Source organism: Rhinatrema bivittatum, chromosome 4 (assembly GCF_901001135.1).
Source record: "Rhinatrema bivittatum chromosome 4, aRhiBiv1.1, whole genome shotgun sequence".
Classification (NCBI taxonomy): Eukaryota; Metazoa; Chordata; class Amphibia; order Gymnophiona; family Rhinatrematidae; genus Rhinatrema; species Rhinatrema bivittatum.
Genome location: NC_042618.1, coordinates 52,889,357 through 52,915,048, shown reverse-complemented (window position 1 = coordinate 52,915,048; position 25,692 = coordinate 52,889,357). Strand labels below are relative to the sequence as shown.

The following is a 25,692-nucleotide window of genomic DNA, read 5'->3' as shown; positions in this document are numbered from 1 at the left end:
CTTAGTAGTCTTTCTGGGTGGAAGCAATTACTTTTGCACTGGTGGATATTGGTAAGGCTGCTACATGATAATTCTTGCATTCTTTAGCTAAGCATTACAAATAGGATGTGTTTGCCAAGGAGAAAGCAGCATTTGTGGCTAGCGTTTTAAAAGCAGTCTTTGCTTCTTTCCTCCCAAGCTAGATGGACTTTGGTATTTCCCACTGATCTCGACTGGACTGGTGTAGCAGGATGAAAAGGAAGGAGTTTTTACTTGATAATTTTCTTTCCTGAATCCTGCTACACCAGTCCAGGACCTTCCTAGGAATCTGGACCGCATTGAGGAGGAGGAAGTCTTTGTTGTCAGATGCCTGTCTTATACAGTAGTATTACAGAGGGGTAAATCCTCTAGGCAACCTTTAGTTGTTTTTACTCACCTGTCCTCCTTTTTGTTAGGTATCATTCTTAATCTTTACAGGATGCAGACAGGTTGTTCAAAGCAAGAGGATCTTATCTCTAATTACAAACACTTTTTAAAAGTTTTTGAGATTTTTTTCTCAAGTTGCATGTTTAAGTTCTGTTCAGTGCTTTGCTATAAAAATACTAAGTTTTCCTGAGCTGCACCACCTCTAAGTAGTGGCGATGATGTCAACAAGGAAAACTTTGTCCTCTGCATTTATCTGCTGGTAGGAGGGAAATAACCCACTTGTCTCAACTAGTGTAGTAGGATTCATGGAAAGAAAATTAACAGGTAAAAGTTTCTCCAGCCTTCTCCTGTCACTGCTTGCCTTTCACACCCCTCCAGCTATAATTATATGTGTCAGAGTTTAATGGCACATGATATTTTTTCTCCTACCAGGATTTAGTGGATAGAGGAAGACCATGCCAAGAACATGTTGCTGCAGCAGAGGAGAAGTTGCAGGTTTTGACAGAGAGGATTTTCAGCCAGACAGCCTTGCAGCATTTTCGTACTATTGGATTACAGACAAGAATTAAAGAAGCTAAATATTATATCCAGGTCTTACATTTATATTCTTTTGCATGCTTAATTTTAAAACATTGTGCAAAAAATTGTAAGTTCATTCATTAAACAGGGATGCTAGAAATGCAAGTCCATATAATCTATGGAACAGTGATAGAGTTGCATTGTCCACACTGCTCTTCTCTTCAGCCCTGCGCTAAAGAGGACCACCTTGTTGATCAAGGGGGTAGTTCAACCTTCATGCCAATTCAGTCTGTAGCCCCCACTGCTGAGATTACCAGAACTGATACCAATTGCTGTTCATTAAATTAGTGGGCTTTGCGTAGAAAATGCATAACCACTATGGGGTAAATTTTCAGCAGCTTAGTAGGGACTTAGTGCATATCATGAGTATGCACGTAACTCAGCCCTGTGCGTTCAGTGTGGATTTTGAACCACCTAAAACATGTGGAGTTTGATTACATTCATAACTTTACTTGCTCAAAAACGGGGTCTTTTTCTGGTGTGTTAAAGATTTACGTGCACGAGGTGAATTTTCAAAGAGTTGTGTATGTAAAAATGAGCATACATGTGTGTAAATGGCTTGTGCTCATGAACATGCTGTTTTATAAACAACCCAATATTTTCACTTTAGCACGCACATCGACACATGTGAAAAAGAAAAGGGTCTAAGGGCATTCTGGGGCTGAGTGAAGAGTTACATGTGAAAGTTGCTATTTTATAAGAGACTCGTGCAAGTATATGCGATAACATGTTTGCGCAGTTGATATCAGATGGGCCTGTTGACAAGTATTGGTTGGGTGGGAGGTTTGGAAGAATCAGGAGAGTCTAGATGACCTGGAGAAGGACTGAGTGAACTGATGGAGGAATCAGAAAACCGGTAATTTAAATTATGTGCACAAGTTTTAAAATATACCAAAGTACGTGTGTAAATCAGGGTTTAATGTGAATAAATCATATTTTTTTGCATGCAAAAATATACACAAATATGTTTCTAAAATAGGTAGGAAAAGTACATGCATTCAATGCATTGAAATATGCTCTTTCAATGTCTTGCAGATATTTGTGCATAAGCATGCATACGCGTGTATGTTGGAGGATAGACATACATGTATTTTATAATCTCTGTCTACCTGATATGCACAGGTGATAAAATACTAGTAGATTTCCCGCATGGCCATATATGCGTGTATATGGTGGACATGCTTAGTTTGAAATTTATCCTCTATATCTGAATTTTCAAGAAGCAGTACAGGCTGTTTACACTCATAATTGAGTGAGGGGTGTGCATGTGAACATTTTTTTTTCGTTTTTATTTAATTTTTCATTCCAGTTCAATTTTGCTTTTGTTTTTCTTAGTATGCATTCAATTTTTTTAGTGCATGCTAACATGGAAAAACTTAAAATTTTTATTGTGTCACTTCATTTTGAAAACGACATGAAACAAAACAAATGTTTATGTTTTAAAAAGACAGCACACCCCTAAACTTTATCCCCTATTTTGCTACTGGTAAAGTTACATGCATATGTTGAGTTGCATAGTAAGCCGGTCTTCAAAGTCAGCTTTGGGCATGTATCTTAAGTTTGAAAATCTGGTTAGTTTTGTGCACCCTTGAAATTATTCACATAACTTTCAAGTTGGGCACACTGTTGAAAATGTACCCCTCCATTTTTAACTGGGCCATTCGCCCATAGACCAGATGGCTCGGAGGTGATCGCAGTGTTAGCCTTTCACCTCTAAGCTACCATCTCATTTCCTAGTCTCCATCCAGTTTGAGTTCGCATTGCAGCTCCTGTAAGTGAGATTTCCATGAATCTCTGAATTGTCAGACACAATAAGAAATTAGACTACATGTCCAAACTGTAAATTTTGTTTGTCACTGATCTGGTCTAAAATCAGTTAAGTGACCTACAAGTGAAAAGTCCCATGAGAATATCATGAGTTGCAATAATTCTCATCTTTTGATCCTAGGATGTCATGATGGATCTAGACACTATCCTACACAAATCAGAACCCATTTTGTCTGAGCAAGATGTTGTGGTGAATTTTGAAAAATCACAGAAAGAACTTGAAACATATATTATGAATGCTGTACATCTTCTTAGTCAGAAAATGACCCCTGAAGAATGTATTTCACAATATGAGGTATGAGTTTGTATACTAACACAGAGATAACCATGATCTCTGCCTCCCTATTAATAATTATAGAATGAGTATGTTGTGGTCCCTGTTCAGAGATGGTCTGGGTAGCAAAGTTAGCTGGATAAACTTATCCAGTTAACTTTAGAGGCATAGTCAGAGGTGCAACCGCACTACAGAATATAGCAGACTATCTTAAAGTTAGCTGACTAAGTTGACCCACTAAAAGAAAATTAGGTTCTTACCTTTGATAATTTTCGTTCCTGTAGTACCACGGATCAGTCCAGACTCCTGGGTTTGGCCCCCCCTCTAGCAGATGGAGACAGAAGTTTACAAACAAAAACTCCGCCTATATCTAGGCTGGTGCCACCTACAGTCTGGCAGTATTACTTAATGTCAGAGCAGGAAAATCACAAATCAAACTGGCTAACAAACCTTCTAACCAGGACCAACAACACCAGTCCAACAGAATCCTCATTACCGGTTCTCAACGCCCAACTGGGAAAACGAACCCGAGATACCGATAACAGACAGAAAAGGAGCAAAATATCAAACAGACAGCAGCATGTACACTATGGCCTCTCCCGATAGTAGCACTTATCCGGGTGGGACTCTGGACTGATCATGGTACTACAGGAACGAAAATTATCAAAGGTAAGAACCTAATTTTCTTTTACCTGTACGTACCCGGATCAGTCCAGACTCCTGGGATGTACCCAAGCGCACTTCACCTGGGATGGGATCCGGAGAGGCCCGTTCTAAGCACACCTTCTCCAAACCCTCCCGCACCAGGAGCCTTGACATCCAAACGGTAGTGCCGGGAAAAAGTATGCAAAGATTTCCACGTGGCCGCCCTGCAAATCCCTTCCGCCGAGATATGTTGACATTCCGCCCAAGAAGTGGCCTGAGAGCGAGTAGAATGGGCACGCAGCCCCAAGGGCAGGGACCGCCCCTGCAACATATACGCCGAATTGATGGCCTCTTTCAACCATCGCGCAATGGTAGTCTTGGACGCCGCATTGTCCCTTCGAGGACCACTCCAGAGCATGAACAGATGATCGGAAACCTGAAACTCATTAGTTACCTCCAGATAACGTAACAGGACGCGCCGCACATCCAATTTACGGAGGTCCTTAGCCAAAGGATCCAAATCATCGAGTTGCAAGAACGATGGTAACTCAACCGACTGGTTGACATGGAAAGAAGAAACCACCTTGGGGTAAGAAGGATGGAACCGTATGCAAGGATACCCCTGACTCCAATATCCTCAAAAAGGGCTTCCTGCACGACAAAGCTTGAAGCTCGGAAATCCAACGCGCCAAAACAATGGCCACTAAGAGCACTACCTTCAGTGTCAAATCCTTCAAAGTGGTTTTGCGAATAGGCTCGAATGGAGCGCCACACAAGGCCTGAAGAACCAGATTCAAATTCCAGGACGGACAAGGCTGACGAATCGGAGGCCGCAGATGTTTCGCCCCTCGCAGGAAACGCGCTACATCAGGATGAGCCGCCACTGGTTTCCCCTGAATCAAACCACGTAAGGAACCCAGCGCCGCCACCTGAACCCGCAAGGAACTACATGAAAAAGACCCTTAGACAAACCTTCCTGCAGGAACAGAAGGGTATCCAGCACGGTCGCTCGCGTAGGAACCACGTCCCGGTCCAGACACCATGATTCAAACAACTTCCAGACCCTAACATAAGAAAAGAGTGTAGACGTCTTCCTGGAGCGTAATAGAGTAGCAACCACCGGTTCCGTGTAGCCCCTAGATCTCAGCCTTTGCCTCTCAAAAGCCAGGCCGCTAGACAAAAGCGATCGACCTGGTCGAAACACATAGGAAAACAGAGAGGCTCCTCCACCGCTAGGTTCAGGAGGTCTGCGAACCACGGGCGCCGTGGCCACTCGGGCACCACCAGAACAACGTCCGCCGAGTGTGCCTCGATCCGCCGCAACACCTTTCCTATGCGTGGCCACTGAGGAAACACATAGAGTAGTACGTCCGTCGGCCATGGAAGAACCAGAGCATCTACTCCCTCTGCTGCCGTCTCCCGCCTTCGAGCAAAAAACCGAGGCGCTTTCGCATTGCAGAAGGTTGCCATCAAATTGATCGCAGGTGTGCCCCACCGAGCACAAATGAGCCGGAAGGCATCCTCCGCTAGCTCTCACTCTCCTGGATCCAACCAATTTCGGCTCAAGAAATCTGCCTGAACATTGTCTACCCCGGCTATGTGGGAGGCTGCGAGACAACTGAGATGACGCTCTGCCCAGGTGAACATGAGACGAGCTTCGGACGCTACAGCCTGACTCTTGGTTCCCCCTTGTCGGTTGATGTACGCCACCGTGGTCGCGTTGTCGGACAACACTCTGACTGCCCTGCCGCGAATGAGTGGTAGGAACTCAGAAGAGCCAGCCGAACCGCTCTGGTTTCCAGATGATTTATGGACCACGACTCTTCCTGAGGCGACCACTGCCCCTGTATTGAACGCTGTAAGCACACCGCTCCCCAGCCGAGCAGACTGGCATCCGTGGTAATGACCGTCCAAGACGGGATCTCTAAAGGAACCCTGGGACTCAAGTTGGCCGGACACAACCACCAATCCAAGCTGTCCCTGGCTGCCAGAGTCAGGAGCAGGGGCAGATGAAATTCTTCCGAGAGCGGGTTCCATCGGGAGAGCAACGCTGACTGTAAGGGCCGCATATGAGCGAATGCCCAAGGTACCAATTCCAGTGTTGACGTCATGGACCCCAACACCTGCAAATAGTCCCAGACAATGGGCACCTGCTTGGATAACAATCTGCGAACGCGCGCTTGCAATGTGAACATTCGGTGTTGTGTAAGAGAAACCGTTCCCTGACGCGTGTCGAACAACGCTCCCAAAAACTGCGACGGCGTCAACTGACTCTTGGAGACATTGACTATCCAACCGAGCTTGTCCAACAATTGGAGAACCCACTGGATCGCTGCTCGGCAGAGCGTCTCAGACTTGGCACGGATTAGCCAATCGTCCAAATACGGGTGCACCAACAGACCTTCCCTCCGGAGGTGCGCTGCCACTACCACCATAATCTTGGTGAACGTTTGAGGCGCTGTGGCCAGACCGAACGGGAGCGCCTGGAATTGAAAATGCTGCCCCAGCACTGTAAACCGAAGGAATTGTTGATGCTCTGCCCGAATGCCGATGTGGAGATACACCTCCGTGAGGTCCAGGGAGGCCAGAAACTCCCCCGGACGCACTGACGTGATCACTGACCGTAAAGTTTCCATTCGAAACCGAGGAACCCGCAGACATTTGTTGACCCCCTTCAGGTCCAGGATGGGCCGAAACGTTCCTTCCTTTTTTGGTACTACGAAGTAAATGGAATACCGGCCCCTGTGAAGTTCATTGACCAGAACGGGAACGATCGCGCCGAGCTCCCTGAGACGATCTAGTGTGGCCTGTATCGCCCGTCGCTTTGCTGAGAACCCGCACGGGGATACCAGAAAAAATGGAAACGGCCGGTGTAAAAAATCTAACTCGTAACCGTGTCTTATCACATCTAGGACACACTGGTCAGACGTGATCCTGGTCCATTCCTCGTAAAAACGGCCGAGATGCCCCCCAATTCTGGGAATGGAGGAATGGACCGGCCGCCCATCATTGTGCAGATTTACCCCCCTACACAGGCTGACTGGCGCCCGAACGACCGAAACGGCGCCCGCGAAAGGACTGCGAATAAGATTGTTGACGCTGTGCACTGTGGCGAAAAGAAGAAACGGATCCCCGGGAGCCTCGAGGCCGGCGACTACCGCGAAAACGCGACCTGGAAGGGCCAGCCCCCCGAGACTGCGGCCTGTCCTCCGGTAAACGGTGAACCTTATTCTCCCCCAGGGATTCAATCAAATCTTCCAATTCTTTACCAAACAACAGTCTCCACTTGAAGGGCAAGGAACCTAGCCGTGCTTTAGAAGTCACGTCCGCTGACCAATGTCGTAAACACAACAGCCTCCGCGCGGCCACCGCCGAAACCATCGTCCTGGCCGAAGTGCGAAGAAGATCATAGAAGGCATCCGCACTATAAGCGATCACTGCCTCCAAGCGACTCGCTTGGCGTGCTTCTTCCGGCGACAGAGACTCATTGGCCAAGAGCTGCTGTGCCCAGCAGAGACCTGCCCGAAGGGAAAAATTACTACAAATCGCCGCGCGAATTCCTAATGCGGAGACTTTGAAGATCTTTTTCAGCTGCACCTCCAGCTTCCTGTCTTGCAAATCCTTAAGAGCAGTACCTCCGGTGACCGGAATGGTGGTTTTATTTGTGACCGCCGCTATTGCCGAGTCTATCTTCGGCATGCGCAGCATGTCCAGGGCGTCCTCCGGTAAGGGATAGAGTTTATCCATCACCTTTGCCACCTTCAGCCCCAAATCCGGAGTGTCCCATTCCTTAAACAGCAAATCCGAGGCAGAAAAATGCAAAGGGAAGGCTGAAGGAGGCCCCCGGAGACCTAAAACGACCGGGTCTGTTACTCCGAGCCGGGACTCCTCCTGCGGCACCTGGATCCCTAATTCCCCCAGAATTTCCAGGATAAGAGGTCCCAGCTCTTCCTTCCGAAACAAACGGATCACCTTCGGGTCATCCCCCTCGGTAGCATGGGCCCCTCGGGGGCTGGGACGGAAGCTCTGTATCCCCGGACAGGTCCTCCGGTTCATCCGTGTCCGTGGTCGATTCCAGCTCCCCCCTGGGAACCGAGGACCGGAGTGGGTAAGGTTTGTCTTTTTGCGGATGACACGAAGATCAGCAACAGAGTGGACACGCCGGAAGGAGTGGAGAGAATGAGACGGGATCTAAGGAAATTGGAAGAGTGGTCGAAGATATGGCAGCTCAGATTCAATGCCAAGAAGTGCAAAGTCATGCATATGGGGAGTGGAAATCCGAATGAACTGTATTCGATGTGGGGGGAAAAGCTGATGTGCACGGAGCAGGAGAGGGACCTTGGGGTGATAGTGTCTAATGATATGAAGTCTGCGAAACAATGCGACAAGGCAATAGCAAAAGCCAGAAGAATGCTGGGCTGCATAGAGAGAGGAATATCGAGTAAGAAAAGGGAAGTGATTATTCCCTTGTACAGGTCCTTGGTGAGGCCTCACCTGGAGTACTGTGTTCAGTTCTGGAGACCGTATCTACAAAAAGACAAAGACAAGATGGAAGCGGTACAGAGAAGGGCGACCAGGAAGGTGGAGGATCTTCATCGCATGACGTACGAGGAGAGATTGAAGAATCTAAATATGTACACCCTGGAGGAAAGGAGGAGCAGAGGTGATATGATACAGACTTTCAGATACTTGAAAGGTTTTAATGATCCAAAGACAACGACAAACCTGTTCCGTAGGAAAAAAATCAGCAGAACCAGGGGTCACGATTTGAAGCTCCAGGGAGGAAGATTCAGAACCAATGTCAGGAAGTATTTCTTCACGGAGAGGGTGGTGGACACCTGGAATGCCCTTCCGGAGGATGTGGTGAAGACCAGAACTGTGAAGGACTTCAAAGGGGCGTGGGATAAACACTGTGGATCCATAAAGTCAAGAGGCCGCCAATGAAGAGTGGGTGACTCGCCAGAATGACGGCTACTGCCTGGAGACAATACCCTTACTCAATAAACATACACATGCTTACTGTGACTCCAACATCGCTCTAAGCTTCAACAGCAAGAGGAAATGTGGAAAAATGGATTTACACTCACAAAGAGGGGAGTAGCTGGCTTGTTACGGCGGTTACTACCCCAAACCAAATAAGCCTGATGCTTCACCTTCAATGCATATACAGCATAGTTCTCTGCTTCAACGGCAGGGGAGAAGAAAAAAGGGTTCGCACTCACAAAGCGGGGAGTAGCTGGCTTGTTACGGCGGTTACTACCCCAAACCAAATGTGTCTGATACTTCACTTTCGATGCATATCCAGCATGGCTCTCTGCTTCAACGGCATGGGAGAAGACTGATACATCACGCATTTCCAGCATAGCTCCCTGCTTCAACAGCAGGGGAGAAGAAAAACAACCAATAAGGACTGTATAACATAGTCTGGGTAAAACAAATAAGCATGGGTGTAGCTTGCTTATTGCGGCGGTTACTACCCCTACTACCCCTAACTAATCAAGCTAGATATTTCAATGGTGGGGGTGGAAGGGAAATAGAACCAAGAGCTAAGAGAAACAGATAAGTATGAGAGAAAAAAATGTGTGAAGCTTGCTGGGCAGACTGGATGGGCCGTTTGGTCTTCTTCTGCCGTCATTTCTATGTTTCTATGTTTCTAATCTGGCCCTCCGACCCCGGACCTGGCTTGGACCTTTTCTCCGCCCGAGGCCCCGAATCCGGAGTGGAGGTCTCCCATGCCCTCTTCTTGGCCTGTCTATGGGCCTTGAAGGCCTTATGCATAAGCAGAACAAACGCGGACCCAAAGGACGAGTATGAGGCCACTTCGTCCTCCCCCTCAGAGGGATGTGGAGAGAGAGCCCCCATAGCAGAAGCGCGACTGTCCCCCTTGGGACCCCCCCACTGCGGGGATAACCTCGGCGGAGGGTTGTCCTCCCCTTCACACGCCGGCAACGCGCCTGCCGTGGCTTCCCTCGGACCTAAAATGGCCGCCGTTCCCGCCGAAAACGCCGGCGAAGAAAACAAAATGGTGCCCGGACCCGGCATCCCCGAAGCCGGCCCCGCACTAATCGCCGGCCTGCCGACCTCGGGACCGGCGTGTACCTGTCTGCTGCCCCGGGACCCTGCCGACATCACGGACCCGCTCTCCCTGCCGGAAACGCATGACGAACACAGGCTGTCCCTTGACAGCTGCGTGGCCGCGGACCCGCAGGCCTGACATGCAGCTCTCCACGGCGTCGCGGCCCCGAGGAGAAAAGGGTAGGCACAGTACAAAAAAGAAAAGATCTCCCCGGGGACGGCGGTCCTCTACCTCCCCCCTCACAGGAACAGGACAGGAGAGACGAGACACAGACAAAAGAAGAAAAACAGGCAGTACTTTTTTTTTTTTTTTTTTTTTTTACACACAGACACAGTTACCGGTAAATCAGGTCCGGGTCCAGCTGGGGGGAGGGAACCGGGCACCCCGATGTCACCCCCAGCCCTGATAGACGCTGACAATGGAGCTCCCCCACATAACAGCGGCCTCAACCAGAGGGTATGGTCCCCTCAGGACCTCACTACCTTCTGGGAGGCAGGCTCGGTGACCAGCAGGCAAGCCCCAATCCGTCTGCTTCCTACTCTCAAACTGCTTTCTCTTCTTTTTTTTTTTTTTTTTTACACACTAACTATCACCTAAATCTAGGCCTCAGCACAGACTGTAGGTTTGGCACCCTCTCCACCTGCTAGGAGACAGAAGAATACTGCTGGATTGTAGGTGGCACCAGCCTAGATATAGGCGGAGTTTTTGTTTGTAAACTTCTGTTTCCACCTGCTAGAGGGGGGGGGGGGGCCAAACCCAGGAGTCTGGACTGATCCGGGTACGTACAGGGAACTCTGAATATCAGAGTTAGCCAGTTAACTTAGCTGGCCAACTCAGCTCCTCCTAGTTAGACCTCCGGAATGCCCCTAACGTTAGCTAAATTGTAACTTATTAGTGCCCACATATTCATGTAGCTGACTAACTTCTTCTGAATATGAACCTTCTTATGTTTAATGTAAATCACTAAAGCCTTTATTTAACATTTTGTTCTTTTTCTGTAGTCCATACTATATTACAATACATACTTCATCTAGATAAATAGGTATTTAGGAGTCTTTGAAATGTCAGTGTTTAATATTTAACTTTTAGAGAAATCCAATCCTACTATAATCTTTACTTGCATATTTGTAGCTCAGATGGGGAGGGATTTTTATTTTTCTGTTGTTGGACCAGTTGAAATAATTATTATGAAGAGTAGCCCAAAAAAACAAAATGGTGAGTAAAAGCTTGAATGTGTATAGTTTTTGATCTTCAAAAAGTTAGACCAGTATTTTCAGTACGCATCACCGTTAAAGTGCATTGAGTTCATACATTCTTTGAAAAATAATGGAAGACAATTCTATGCTTAAAAGAGAAACTTTTTGAAAATAGCACTCATATTTCTAAATGTTAATGGATATGCTTATGCTGTTAGGTGGACTTGAGCTCTTTTGAAGCCCCTATTTGTTTATTTATAAATATAGGCAGATGTGACCATCCACAGTGTCCCTCTGTCATCCTTGCAACCACAAATTCATTCACCAACTCGCCATCATAAAATATAACTCTGGAAATAAATAAAACTACGGACTTGTTTATTTTCATATAAACATTCATTAACATTTCATTAAACATACCTAAGTAAGAAAATCTTCAGCCCCTTTTTATCTCCATTCCCCCCCCCCACCATTGCCACCAGACAGCTCACCAAGAGATCGGATGGGCCATTCATGTCAAATGCATCGACTTCCATGAGATGGGTTAGGCCATTGTCTCTTCTTGCATTTGCAGTCTGTCCTTCTTCAGTGCTGCTGCGCTCAGCAAGTGCCCCATTATCTCCTGGAGTCACCTGGCACTGTATCTGCTAAGACAATGGCACATGCCTGGCTTCCTGCCCTGTGACTGGGAGGAGAGAAGGATGCCTAGATTCATGATCTCTGCCTCCCTATCACTAACCTTGGCTCAGATACCTCACCACAGGTATGGAGCAGTGCCTGGAATTGTCCTTGTCCTCCAGAAAAACTGTAGCCACACTTCAGACCCCCCCAGAACTCCATTTCCAGAACTTCCAGAGCATATAATTTATTTATTTAAAATACTTATATTCCGCCTGCCATGCGAAACAGGTTACATCAAACATAAGACAGTTATCTTAAATAAATCTCTTTCAGTTTGTGCCGTGTTAACTTTCTTCAGTCCCTTGTTCCATTGTTTGTGGTATTGCCATTTGAGGCAAGGTTTGATATTTAATCACAGGACATGCTTTCTACTGAGAAAGAATACCAAGAATGAAAGTTGTTTTTTTTTTCATTTGTTAATAACTGCTAGCACAACAGACTTCCCAAGCCATGCCCACCAAGATGTATGCTCATAGCATCGGTGTATGCCATAGCATCCAGATGAAGGTTGAGGGAGGGGATTAGCTATTCTCAGTTCAATCTTTGCCTACTCAATGAAGGCATAAACCCTTAGCTGCTCTATACTGCTTGCCTGCACAGTAGACAAGAGTGGCCTCTGATCTAGGCCATCCATAGTTATACCATCGAGTCTGCAAATGTAAAATACAACATGTTAGGCTGCCCATTCTAACATCCTTGGCCTACTCTTGCCCCCCCAATCCTATACCCCTGACTATCGCACCTGCCTCATGATTCCTCATAAGTTTACTGACCTGCACTGGGTCTTTCACCCTCCGTACCAGAACTCCCCAGACCTCTCACAGGCCCGGCTTGCTTGCTTCTTACTTGGCCTGATGCCTGTCATGACTCTGCAGTGTTATTCTTCTGGCTCCCTTAGCGCTTTGTAATGCCACATTGCCTAGACGCAGAACTGAGCACCATGTATATTGCTGGGATATATCTAAGCCAATGGTGATTTCTTCCTGTAGAGCTGTTAAAGAAGACTTGCAGTGTATTGCTGATGAGTATGCAAGGCTCACATGGAGGGGGCAATTATCAAAAGGATTCTCCATGGGTACATGAGTGTTTAATTATCCCCATTGTGGGGGAAAAGGGGTGATGCTGAGGGCAGAGCTGGGCCATCCTGGGAGTTTATTTTTAACTCTCCAGATGTAGTTACTGGTGGGGAGTTTGTACCTGCAAACACTTTGAGCACGTCTCTGCCACCATGTTTTAGGTGGCACTGTGCACTCTGGTCCTGCTGCCCCAGATCTGCACACTATATATAAGCAGGTTCTATTTCTAACTCAGTAGTAAAAGGATGTGCCATGTGATTATATATAGGCAGGAGGAATATTGTGGACATAAACTTTTTCTTTGTCTTTTGTTCATGGGTGTGTGGTTGAAACAAAGAGTAGGATTAAATGGTCTGTTTTCTCAGTTGAAAAAGGTAAAGACTGCTTTTTAATATAATTATAAATGATCTGGAAAGAGGATACAATGAGGGAGGTGATCAGATTTGCAAATGACACAAAATTATTCATAGTTGTTAAATCACAAGTGGATAGTGATATATTGCAGGAGGACCTTGAAGACTGGAAGATTAGTCATCCAAATGACAGATGAAATATAATGTGGACAAGCGCAAGGTGATACATATAGGGAAAATTAACTCATGCTGTAGTTACATGATGTTAGGTTCCATATTAGGTGCTACCACCCAGGCAAAAGATCTAGGCATCATAGTGGATAATACATTGAAATCGTCAGTTCAGTATGCTGTGGTGGTCAAAAAAGCAACAGAACATTAGAAATTATTAAGAAGAGAATGGTGAATAAAACGGAGAATGCCATAATGTCTTTGTATCACTCCATGTTGAGCCCACACCTTGAATACTATGTGCAATTCTGGTCACCGCATCTCAAAAAAGATATAGATGCAGAGGAGAAGGTACAGAGAAAAGTGACCAAAATGATAAATGGGCTTCCCTATGAAGAAAAAATGATAAAGGGGCTTCCCTATGAAGAAAAGCAAAAGAGGTTTGGGCTGTTCAGCTTGGAGAAGAGATGGCTGAGGGGGGATATGACAGAGGTCTATAAAATCATGAAAGCACTAGAATGGGTACATGTGAATCGGTTATTTATTCTTTCAGAATAGGACTAGGGGGCATTCCATGAAGTTAGCAAGTAGTACATTTTAAAACAAATCAGAGAGAGTTCTTTTTCTCTCAGTGCACAATTAAGCTCTGAAATTCATTGCCAGAGGATGTGGTTAAGGCAGTCAGTGTAGCTGGGTTTGAAAAATATTTGGATAATTTTCTGGAGGAGAAGTCCATAAACTACTATTAATCATATTCACTTAAGGCAGTGTTTCCCACCCTTTTTAAGCCCAAGGCACACCTAAATTAACAAAAATGTTGTGTGGCACACTAAACTTCATGGAGCAGGAATGCAGAACATGATGATTCATATGGCCCGAAGAATATCTAGGGAAGCATTGCAAGATCCTCTAGTCTCTCTTTGAAATTTTAAAATAGAGGAGGATGGGGAAGGGCCAATACATGCATGATCCCATCACAAGGACCAGTTCTCTCTACATACAAGTGCAAGAGAAAGGAGAAGTCAGTGTGGCACAAGCAGCCAGCTCAGTTACCTTGGCTGCTACATGTGGCTGCCATAGCTTCTCCATTACTGCTGCTCTCAACACTCAGAATAAGTCACTTCTAGTGCTCAGTGCATGTTCTACCTATCTCATTAAGCCTAGGGTAAGACAGAGGCTGGAAAAACTCAAAGGAGAAAGCTCAGAAGGGGGAAGATATGTGTGCCAAACATAGTGGGGCTCGGCTATCCCATGGTATTATTAATTTCCTTACTCCAGAGCTGCAACTAGGAAGAGGAGGCATATGTGACTATATATGTTCTAAGAAAGGAGTTTCTATGTGTTTAAAAGCCATTGCTGTTGTCTCTTGTTGCTATGCAGTGCTGAGAGCAGAGCCCAGGGGCTGGTCTGGATCTGAGAATCAGCAGTGGTGACTTTTCCGTGGCACATTGGTAGGAAAACACTGATTTAGGGAGTAGCCACTGCTATTACTAGCATCAGTAGCATGGGATTTATTTAATGTTTGGGTACTTGTGAGGTACTTGTAACCTGGATTGGCCACTGTTGGAAACTGGATGCTGGCTTGATGGACCCTCAGTCTGATTCAATAAGGCAAATTCTTATGTTCTTATGTTGTCTTTTCCCAGAAAAATTTTGAAAGTTTTGATGCCAGGAGCCTTGATAAGTTTTTGAAAGCAGCCAATCAAATGAAAAGCATCAAAAATACTGGTGAAAAGATAGCTGTGGAGGAAGTGAGCCTAGATCTCCAAAGAAGATGGGAAGTGAGTGAACCTGCAAAAGAGGTTTATCGTTTGTGTTTTGTGTACCAGTTTCTAGAAATCAGTCTAGACATGGCAGTATAGGCATTCTTTACAGTAAAGTATGTAGTAAGGTCTTGTGCACCTGACCAGTTGTCCCTCTGTGTGATTTTTCATCTGTATGTGTGCAAAATATCATGCATAAATTTCATGCCTCCAGTAAGTTATGCAGATAATAGGAAATACACACGCATAAGTTTAAAAATATGGACAATGGCAGAAAGTGCCAGCTGCTCAATCAGCCAAAGATATATAAACATGCACATACATACTCGCGCACACACACGGATAGCCCTACCAACCACACGCGCCTATACACACATCCATACATACATACATCCCTCACACACACGTAGTCACCCCCACATCCCTCACATACACGTAGTCACCCCCACATCCCTCACACACACACATGTATTCTGCCCCACCACACACACACCCTCATATAAACAACCCGTTCCATATGCATGCATGCATGGACTTAAAAAAACAAAACAATATAAAAATAATACAATTACTGAGGGGAAAAGAACATAATAGTTAATGTAAAGAATGCCTCTGGAAATTGTGTACTCCCTGGAGTACACCTTTCCAGTCTTGTTTAAGGTACTCTATACTACACTGTCTGCTGAAACAGGAAGTAATACAAATAATTGTTTTTGTGCAACTGTGTTTCTCATATGTTCAGGCTGTCCACTCTGAAATTTCATCCTATATTCAATTAAAAATACGAATTGAAAAAGGAAAATTTGATGAACTGTTTTTGAAACTCGATACACAAATTAAAAGAGAGCGAGAACTCCTTGGCAGAAGTGAGAAAGAGGATTTGATCAAGGAGCACAAGGTAAAAAAAAAAAAAAAACCCCTAAAATTCCTTAACGTCTTACCTGTGGCCATATAAACAGAGAACCAGATGTGCTAAGAACCATGGGCATCCCCATGAGCAAAGAGGCGAAAGAGGACTGCAATTTTATTGCTGTGTAGAAACGAGAACAATGAACTAGGTATTAATGATTGCCAGGCTCCATTAATCCTAAAAAAAATAAATAAATAAAATAAAACAAGAAAAACCTAACATAGTCCAGATATTTAAAAATAAAGAGCCCAATATTGAATAAGCCAGTTAGTGGGCAAATTATCTGGCTAAAGATAGCCAGATAACTTGTCCTGTATATTAGCGTGAGAAACATCCTGCGGAATATACTTGCCTAAGTTACCTGGCTACATGTGGCCGGATAACATAAAAACCTAACTGACTATTTTTTGAATTGGCCAGTTAGGTTAAGTTATCCAGCCTTGTGTGGCTATATAGCTTTTTACTTAACCGGATATCTTCAAAAGATACACGATAATCAGGTCGATACAGTAAAGTGTGCTCCGTCGGAGCGCACTGTCAGCCTGCTCTGGACGCGTGTTTTCCCTTACCCCTTATTCAGTAAGGGGAGGAAAACACGCGGCCCACCCGAGGCACCTAATAGCGCCCTCAACATGCAAATGCATGTTGATGGCCCTATTAGGTATGCACGCGCGATTCAGTAAGTAAAATGTGCAGCCAAGCCGCACATTTTACTCTAAGAAATTAGCGCCGACCCAAAGGTCGGCGCTAATTTCTTCCGGCGCCAGGAAAGTGCACAGAAAAGCAGTAAAAACTGCTTTTCTGTGCACCCTCTGACTTAATATCATGGCGATATTAAGTCGGAGGTCCCCAAAAGTTAAAAAAAAAGTTAAAAAAAAAATAAAAAAAATTTGAATTCGGCCCGCGGCTGTCGGGCCGAAAACCGGACGCCCAATTTTGCCGGCGTCCGGTTTCCGAGCCTGTGGCTGTCAGCGGGCTCGAGAACCGACGCCGGCAAAATTGAGCGTCCGCTGTCAAACCCGCTGACAGCCGCCGCTCCTGACAAAAAGGAGGCGCTAGGGACGCGCTAGTGTCCCTAGCGCCTCCTTTTCCCCGTTTTTCCCGTGTCACCTCATTTGCATACTGAATCGCCCGCACTGGCGAGGGGCCGGTGCGCGCGCCGGGAGAGCGGGCGTTCGTCCGCTCTCCCGCGGTCTTACAGTATCGACCTGTAAGTAGTGCTATATAGACAACACACAAAAAAAAAAAAAATTGTCAATGGGCCTGTAGCCTGATCTCCTCTCTTCCTCTTTAAATTTCCTATAAGGCCCTGATGGGTCATGTACTTCCCACCCCCCCCCCCAACCCCTCCAAAATTAGAAATTGTGTCTTGTTTATATATCCCCCCTTACCGCACTGTTCCTGTCCCCTCTCTATATATTTAGTTAGGCTCTTCCACCCTCAGTGCCAGCCCTTGAAGGACCGCCCCACGTCTGATAAAGCTTAGCCCATACCGGGCGCATAACACTTCCCGCTCCCAGTGCTCTCAGTAGCAGCAGCTATACAAGGCCAGATAACTTAAGCGGCTGTAATTGAAATTTAGCTAAAATAGCCAGATTACTTTACTCCTCCCCGAAACTCCCCAGGAATGCCAAATTTTTCTATCTGGCTAGCTTTTAGCCCAACTAATGACACATCTGGCTAAAATCTAGCCAGATAAGTGGCTGAATATTGCAAAACATGCCATTTAGACGGATAGGGGTAGATTTTGAAAGCTGCGCATAAGCGTCCATGTGAAGTGCGTGCACATGGATGCACCGATTTTATAACATGCGTGCGCCGGCACGTGCATATTATAAAATCTGGGGGGGCTGCACGCACGCAAGGGGGGGGAACACTTTCGCAATTCCCGTGTGGCGACGTATCCTGGCCTTCCCCAGTTGCCTCCCAGTCCGCTCCAATTAAGGAGCAGACTGGGAGGGAACTTCCCTACCCTAACCTCCCTTACCCTTCCCTTCTCTTCCCCACCTCCTAAACCCTTTCCCTTACTCTTTTTTTTTTCTTGTTTTGTTGTTTACTGTTCCGTTGGAGCAGTAGCAACTTGCGCTCACCCTCACTCCCTTCTCCGGCACCACAGCAAATGGCTGCTGTACCGGTCGTCCCGCCCCCCCCCCCCCCCCCCCCCCCCCGGCTTGCCCCTTTTCTTTGGCCCAGCACTTCTGCACGTAACCCCATTTTTTACGTGTGCCAGCCATATAAAATCTGCCCGATAACTTGTGAGTTATCTGTCTAAATGATTGCTATGATTGACTCTTGCCAGTGGTTCTCAAAGCCTGCTATATAACAGGGACTTTATATCCACAGTATCTGTACCTGCCCTCCAACATGTTATTTATTTTTAGACATTTGGTATTCCATCTTTTATTCAAAATGATCACAAGGTGGGTTACAACCAAGGTTAATTACAATTGCATTTGAAACATAATTTGCAGTCATTGCAGGACTAATGAACCCAAGGGGATGCAACCAGAGGTAGATTATCATGGTTGTTTGAACTGTGGCAGTGTATGTCCTGCTAAAATGAAAAAGTAAAGGTAGAACAGAGATGGGTATAATGCATCCACCGCTATAGAAGCAAAAGAGATGTGTAATAACACAACAGAATAAGAAGCCCTTAGGGTTAGTGAAATGGTCTCATTATGAGCTCTAGAAGTCTTTATAAGGAGGAAAGTTTCAATCAAGGGGACTACAAGAAGGCCTGTGTGAACAGCCATGCCTTAACTTGCTTTCTGGAGATAAGGTAAACTGCTTTGATGAGGTGGGGTAGAGCTAAGTTGTTTCAAAGTTTTGGGCATGGCAGCTGAATGCCCACAGTCTTGTTACAAGTGAGTTTAGCAGCTGACAAAAGAGGGGAGGATAAGACCAAGATGGCCGCCATGCTGTGAGGAGGTGAAAACAGCAGCTCCCGGCGTGTCGATAATTATTTTCTTTTGGAAAACTTAATGCCTCACACGAAACGAAAGGCATGCGTGAGAGAACCCCCGCCGACATCGGGGATGGATCCGCGGCAGCCGGGGATAGAGGCTGCTTTCGCCAAAACGCCGACAATTTCGTCTGGAGGCGCGGCTGCTGGGGACGGTAAAGAGCAGACATCGAGCCCCTTGACCTTCGAGATAATTTACCTCTGTAAAGATTCTATTATTCTTGTCTATCCTTGTCTCCTTCCTCCCCCAGTTTCAACAACCCTGTTATATTGTAACTTTTGCTTCCTCTGCACATGTTAAAAGAACAAAGTTATTGCACACCCTGTTTTTTGTAAACCGGCATGATATGATTGTATCATGAATGCCGGTATAGAAAAGCTTTAAATAAATAAAATAAATAAATATCTTTGAGCCCGGGTGCTCCAATGATTCTGGACCCTCCATTGGTGGTAGAAGTTGGAAGCACTGCTTTCGAAGGGCAAAAACGGACACATACCAGAAACTCCCTGACTTCCAGAGAGGAGTGGAAGGATTAACCGTTGCCTCGGAGAGCCTGGAGGAATCTGGTTCCAGGAGTCAGGGTAAGGTGGCATGACAACGCCTGGATCAGCGAGGAGAAGGCCTTGATGAGGTAGGAACAGAGAATGGTGATTTCTCAGTTGTATGTTCCACTCCCATCGGCGCACCATCGCTTCAGGAAATAAGAAATATTTTGATTTCTGTGCAATTATCTATTGATACTCTGACTAAGACTGTACAAGAGGCTTTAATGAAGGCACAAAAAGTCGAAGAAAAAAAGGACAATATGGAAAAGCATCTAAGTATTATGGAAGGAAAAATAAATGCCTTTGAGAAGGTTCAAATAAATTTATTAAAATCAGAAGGAATACATGAAAATAAACTGGAGATAATGGAAAATCAAATGAAGAAGGCAAACCTTAGAATTCTGAACTTTCCAAAAATAAAAATGTCATCATCTATTGATCTGTTTAGAAACTATTTGTTGAATGTCTTGAAGTATCCAGAGAAAGCTATACCAGCCATCTCAAAAATATATTATTTACCTCAGCAGATTACTTCAGAACAACCTGTTTAAGAACAAGAAGGCCAGCTGGATACAGACTTTCTAGAGAAATCTCAGGAACTAGATATTAGTTTAAGATCCATTTTGCTTGTCCAATTTGTGTTTCAATCAGAGAGAGATACCGTTTTAAGATCTTATTTTAGATACCAAAAAGTGAAATAATATGGTCATCCGGTTCAAATATTTCCTGACATACAGGTCGATACAGTAACGTGCGGTTGAAGATTTCCCGTCTGTAACGTGCTGGGAGCGCACAATACAGACGAGTAAGGCCATCCAGCGATACAGTCTCCAGTTTCACGCGTCCTTAGCGCTTCCTAAAATAGACACATAACCCTTTCCGCACCCAGCATGTAGATGTGTAAATGAACGAATTAGCTGTATAATGAAGGAATTAGCTATTCCCCTCCGATACTGTAACGGGCGCTGATATTATCGCCTTAGTAACCCGCTGTTTTGCCGCGGCCTTAACGTGTTAGTTTACCGCCTCCCCCTAGTAGGTGTTAGGACTGTGAGTCTTGTAGCAAACCCATCGACACCACTTAAAATACTGAAACACAATAAAACACAATAAAAAAAAAAGCGATACAGAGATGATCGAGAAAATGTAATGCTGTGGGACACATAAAACCTGTCAGAAAAAAAAATAAAAATTTTTAAATACTTGTCGGAGGGCCGCGTGGGTCCAGGCGGGCGGCGGCGGGAGCCAGGGAGCGAGTGGTCGCGTGTAAAATCTAGGCCGCGGGCGGGTGGGCGCCTGTTCCAGGCGGCGGGGGCGGGTGGACGCGCGATAGTCTGACGGGCGGCGGGATCTGGGCATAGGGAGCCAGTGGCGAAAACGGCCTCCGGCTCCCTCTGCCTGGATGAATGCACGGCAGTGAAGGAATGGCCGTGCGATTTCAGCGCTCAAGGCAGTCACATGCCGTGACTGCCTTGAGCGCTGAAATCACACGGCCATTCATCCAGGCAGAGGGAGCCTCTGCCTGGTTGAATGCACGGCCCCCGCCGGAATGGATGCCCGTGCGATTTCGTAGTCACGTGACTGTAGCAAGTCACGTGACTACCGAAATCGCACGGGCATCCATTCCGGCGGGGGCCGTGCATTCAACCAGGCAGAGGCTCCCTCTGCCTGGATGAATGGCCGTGCGATTTCAGCGCTCACTGCCTTGAGCGCTGAAATCGCACGGCCATTCCTTCACTGCCGTGCATTCATCCAGGCAGGCCGGCTCCCTCTGCCTGGATGAATGGCCGTGCGATTTCAGCGCTCAAGGCAGTCACGGCATGTGACTGCCTTGAGCGCTGAAATCGCACGGAGAGGAGAGGGGAGAAGGGACAGAGGGGAGAATCGCACGGAAAGGAGAATCGCACGGAGAGGAGGGGAGGGGAGGATCGCACGGAGAGGCGGGGAGGAGAGGATCGCATGGAGAGGAGAATCGCGAGGGGAGGAGAGGATCGCACGGAGAGGAGAATCGCACGGAGAGGAGGGGAGGGGAGGATCGCACGGAGAGGAGAATCGCACGGAGAGGAGAAGGGAGAAGAGACTACCGTAGCAGGCCCGAGCCTTGCTACTTTTTCGGTTTTTTGGTTTTTTTTTTGCTTCGGGAGAAGGGGACCAGACGGGCTGCACCGGAGACCGGACGAGCTGCACCGGAGACCGGACGGGGCCAGGGCAGGTAAGCGGGGGCTGGGGGAAAGTTTGCTGAGCATCGGGGAACATCTGGTACCTGTCATTTCAAATGTCATTTGAAATGACATTTGAAATAACAGATACCAGCGCAGCCGTGAAGCGTTAGGCCCGCGAACCCAGGATACTGTATAGGCGCTCTATACAGTAAAATGGGTTGCGCGGTCCTAACGCTTGCCTAAGGCTTCGCAGCCGCGGCATGCATTTGCATGCAATTAGAAGAGAGTATCGGGCGCTAAGTGAAGAGAACTGTGCGTGCGGGGAGGAAGGGTGCGCCTGACACTGCCGCACTGTTTCTACCGCGGCCGTACAGTATCGAGCTGATAGCTAGAATTACCCAGATAAAAAGGAAAAAATTCATAGCAATGAGGGAGGAGGTAACTGCAAGAGGGGCGAAATTCATACTGCGATATCCATGTAAATGTTTGGTTTTTCATAATGATTCTAGATATGTTTTTAATGCCCCAGAACAATTACGTTTATATCTAGATACGCATTCACCGTCCTAAATATCTCATTAAGGAAGTTGGATAAGATAATGTCAGATAAACCCAGCATGGCTAGAGTTGTTTATTGTATTTATTTCCTTAGTTATACTGCTTGATATTTTATTGGTCTCCCCTGATTTCTTAAAAAATATTCAATGTGGAATAGACCAATTTAGAAGTATTTTCCTGTAAGTCAAAATAGGAATTATGTGGGAATTTTCCTTGTTTAATTGGTTGTATGATTTTTCTTTCCTGTATAAATGCACATTGTATGATGTTTCTTTAATTTTGTTAAAAATGTAATAAAAATAAAATTAAAAAAAAAAAAAGAGGGGAGGATAAGAAGGTCATCTGGGAAGTTTGAAAGTTCTTTTGTGGGAATGTAGGGGAATAGGTCGGGGTGTGCATTCGTTTTTCATGAATTAGACCGTGTCAACGATATTGTCTAATTCATTATTGATCGGTAGCCCCGAAAAACGAAGCATATTTTGCTGAACTTTTGGCAAAATTCATATTTCGTGTTAGTGCACACTAACGGAGTTACAGCACATTGCAAATCTCTTATTGCGCAGTAATAATAATTAGTGCGCACTGTCTTTCTAGCTAACGAACTCCTTTGAATTGATACTTTTTAATTTTTAAGTTGCAATTTTTTTTAGTGTGCACTAACATTAGTTACAGCGCACTACTACATACTTAGTGTGCTGTATGTTCTATTAGGGTGCGCTCACTAACCGGTTCGTGCGCACTAACGGCCTTAATGCGCATTAACATCTAGCTAGTGTGCACTGTCTCGTCTGGTGTACTGTGCACTAATGCTGATATAGTGTTCACTGAGGGGTAGATTTTCAAAGGGTTGTGCGTGTAAGATACGTGTGCAACCCCGGAAAACCTACCCCTGCCTCCCCCTGCGCGCATAGGCTCAGTGGCGCGCGCAAGCCCTGGAATGCGCGTAAGTCCTGGGGCTTGAAAAAAATGGGCATTCCGGGGGCAGGGCCGTGGGTGGGGCGCTGGCCCGAGGGCAAGGCCGTGGGCGGGACCGAGGACTCAGGAACAGCCATCGGGCCGGGGGATGGAGAGGCAGCGCGCGCTAGTTACGCCTGCCCGGAGGCAGGCAGCGCACGCTAGTTACGCCTGCCTCTGGGCAGGCGTAACTTCTCCAACATAGGTAAGGGGGGGTTTTTAGTTAGGGCTGGGGGGCGGCTTAGATAGGGGAAGGGAGGGGAAGGTGCAGGGGGGCGGAGGGAACGGAGGAAGGCTGCTCAGCTCACCCCCTTGCGTGCGCCGACCCTGGATTTTATAACATGCGTGCGGCTGCGCGTGCATGTTATAAAATCAGGCGTATATTTGTTCACGCCGGGTTACGCGAACAAATCTACGCCCACGCGCATGTTATAAAATCTGGCCCTAACTGTTTGTTAGTGCGCAGTAAGGCCCATTAGTGCACACTAACGCACTTCATTGAAAAATGCCGAAAAAAAACCCCCGAGCTGTAGGAAAATGAAATTTTCCGCGGAGTGCCCGACCCGAAGCTCGACCCAAAAGCTTTAAACGAAGCACATCTTTAGGAATAGATGCTGCAAGAGATATTCTCTTCTTACCTTTTGATGCTTCTTTTTAAATCCTCGTTATTTGTTACAAGTTGTCAGCACTGCACTGTGCAGTATTCCATTGTATGTGATTTTTGTCCTGTAGGCTGCCTCTCTTCAGGAGGCCTCGCTGGATCAGCTTGATCAATGCATGCAGTCGATTAGAGAGTTGGGTGAGAAGCTAACAAGGCACGACATTCGCAAAGAAACAGAGGCGCTTATTGCAGAGTGTGAGCAAAAGAGAGAAGATCTAGAAAAACGTGTTGCAGCAGTACGCAGTGACTTACAGTCTCGTTTTGACTGCAGCAGTTCCTCTAGGAATGGGCAAGTATTGAACAGTCTTACTTTTAAGATGAATCACTTTTTAATCTTTACATATACAAAACTGATATTAATAAAGCCCAAAAAGATTTCTATTCAGATAAAATACATAAATACCAATTTAACCCTAAAGAACTTTTCAATTACATTAAAGAACTCGCTCAACAATGCATATCCCCTTTTCCTTAAAGCCAACAATTAATCACATGTGATGAATTTGCCACCTTTTTCAGAGACAAAATACTTAATCTTATCAAAAATATACCAAATTTTAACGAAGACACCAAATCCTTCCAATCAAATTAAATTCAAAATGGTCATCTTTTGACACTATAGCTTCCACTGAAGTTCAAAACATTATCCAAAACATGAATCCTGCTTCTCACCCAATTGATTTTATCCCCGTAAATTTGCTCAAACTAATTTCTAATATTATTGCTAAGCCAACTGCAGATATAATAAATCTTTCATTAAATGAAGGAATTTTCCCTGATATATTAAAATGTGCTGTAATCACACCTAAATCTCACCTTGACCAATTTACCTTTACTAACTATAGACCTATTTCTAACCTCCCTTTCATTGCTAAAATACTTGAAAAATTTGTTAATCAGCAACTTCAGGAACATTGAGAAAAACACAGAATACTTTTCCCAGCTCAACATGGTTTTAGAAGTTCACTTAGCACAGAAACCCTATTAATATCACTCTGTGATTTAATTTTTAAAAGGCTTAGACAACGGCCAAAAATTCATCCTAATATTCCTTGATATCTCAGCAGCCTTTGACACTGTAAATCATTTTATTCTTCTAAAAAGTCTAGTAGAAATTGGTTTGTGATACCACCATCAACTGGTTCACATCATACTTGTACAATAGATCATATATTGTCAAAACTAATTACAAAGAATCTAAACAAATACCTCTTCCTCGTGGTGTTCCTCAAGGTTCCTCTTTATCTTCAACACTTTTTAATATTTACTTGCTCCCATTATGTAAACTACTATCAGATCTTAAGTTAACTTATTATATTTATGCAGATGATGTTCAAATTCTTTTACCGATAAATACTAATCTTACTAATTCACTAAATCTTTGGAAATCTTATCTCACTACAATACAACAATTATTAACACAAATATCCCTCAATCTCAATCACAATAAAACAGAAATCCTTTATATTTGCAACAAATCCTCACCTGAGTTTGACATCCATCTTAACAATTACTTATCTAACAAAAACGCTGATACATAAGGCCATCTATAACCAAAACATGCAATGGTTCTCTGAGCACCTGTCTTTCAAAAAAACAAACCGTCCAATCATATCCCAACATCAGGCCAGACTGCCGATCCCTTCTCCTAAACTAACTAAACTTGCATCCACTAAAGAACGTTCGCTCATCATTGCAGGAACCAAAATGTGGAACAGTATGCCCGCGGAACTGCGCCTAGAACCCTGCCACCGAAAATTTAAACATAACCTAAAAACATGGCTGTTTAGAAAAGCCTTCCATTGAAGGATGGGACTCATGCAAATTACATACTTCGCTGCTCAACCTACTCCTGATTCCTCCACTCTACCTTCCCTTTCCCTTCCCCACCGA

At 45.5% G+C, this 25,692-nt stretch overlaps 1 protein-coding gene across 3 annotated transcripts in view; it reads left to right on the top strand.

Moving 5' to 3' along the window:
• Positions 1-25,692, top strand: part of SYNE2 (spectrin repeat containing nuclear envelope protein 2) — a 799,865-nt gene that overhangs the window by 228,654 nt on the left and 545,519 nt on the right. For all 3 annotated transcript variants that reach the window (XM_029598126.1, XM_029598125.1, XM_029598127.1), the window contains exons 21-25: positions 838-996; positions 2,933-3,106; positions 14,930-15,064; positions 15,789-15,944; positions 23,871-24,088. In XM_029598126.1, the coding sequence (XP_029453986.1) occupies positions 838-996; positions 2,933-3,106; positions 14,930-15,064; positions 15,789-15,944; positions 23,871-24,088 (842 nt within the window). The remainder of the gene's footprint in view (positions 1-837; positions 997-2,932; positions 3,107-14,929; positions 15,065-15,788; positions 15,945-23,870; positions 24,089-25,692) is intronic.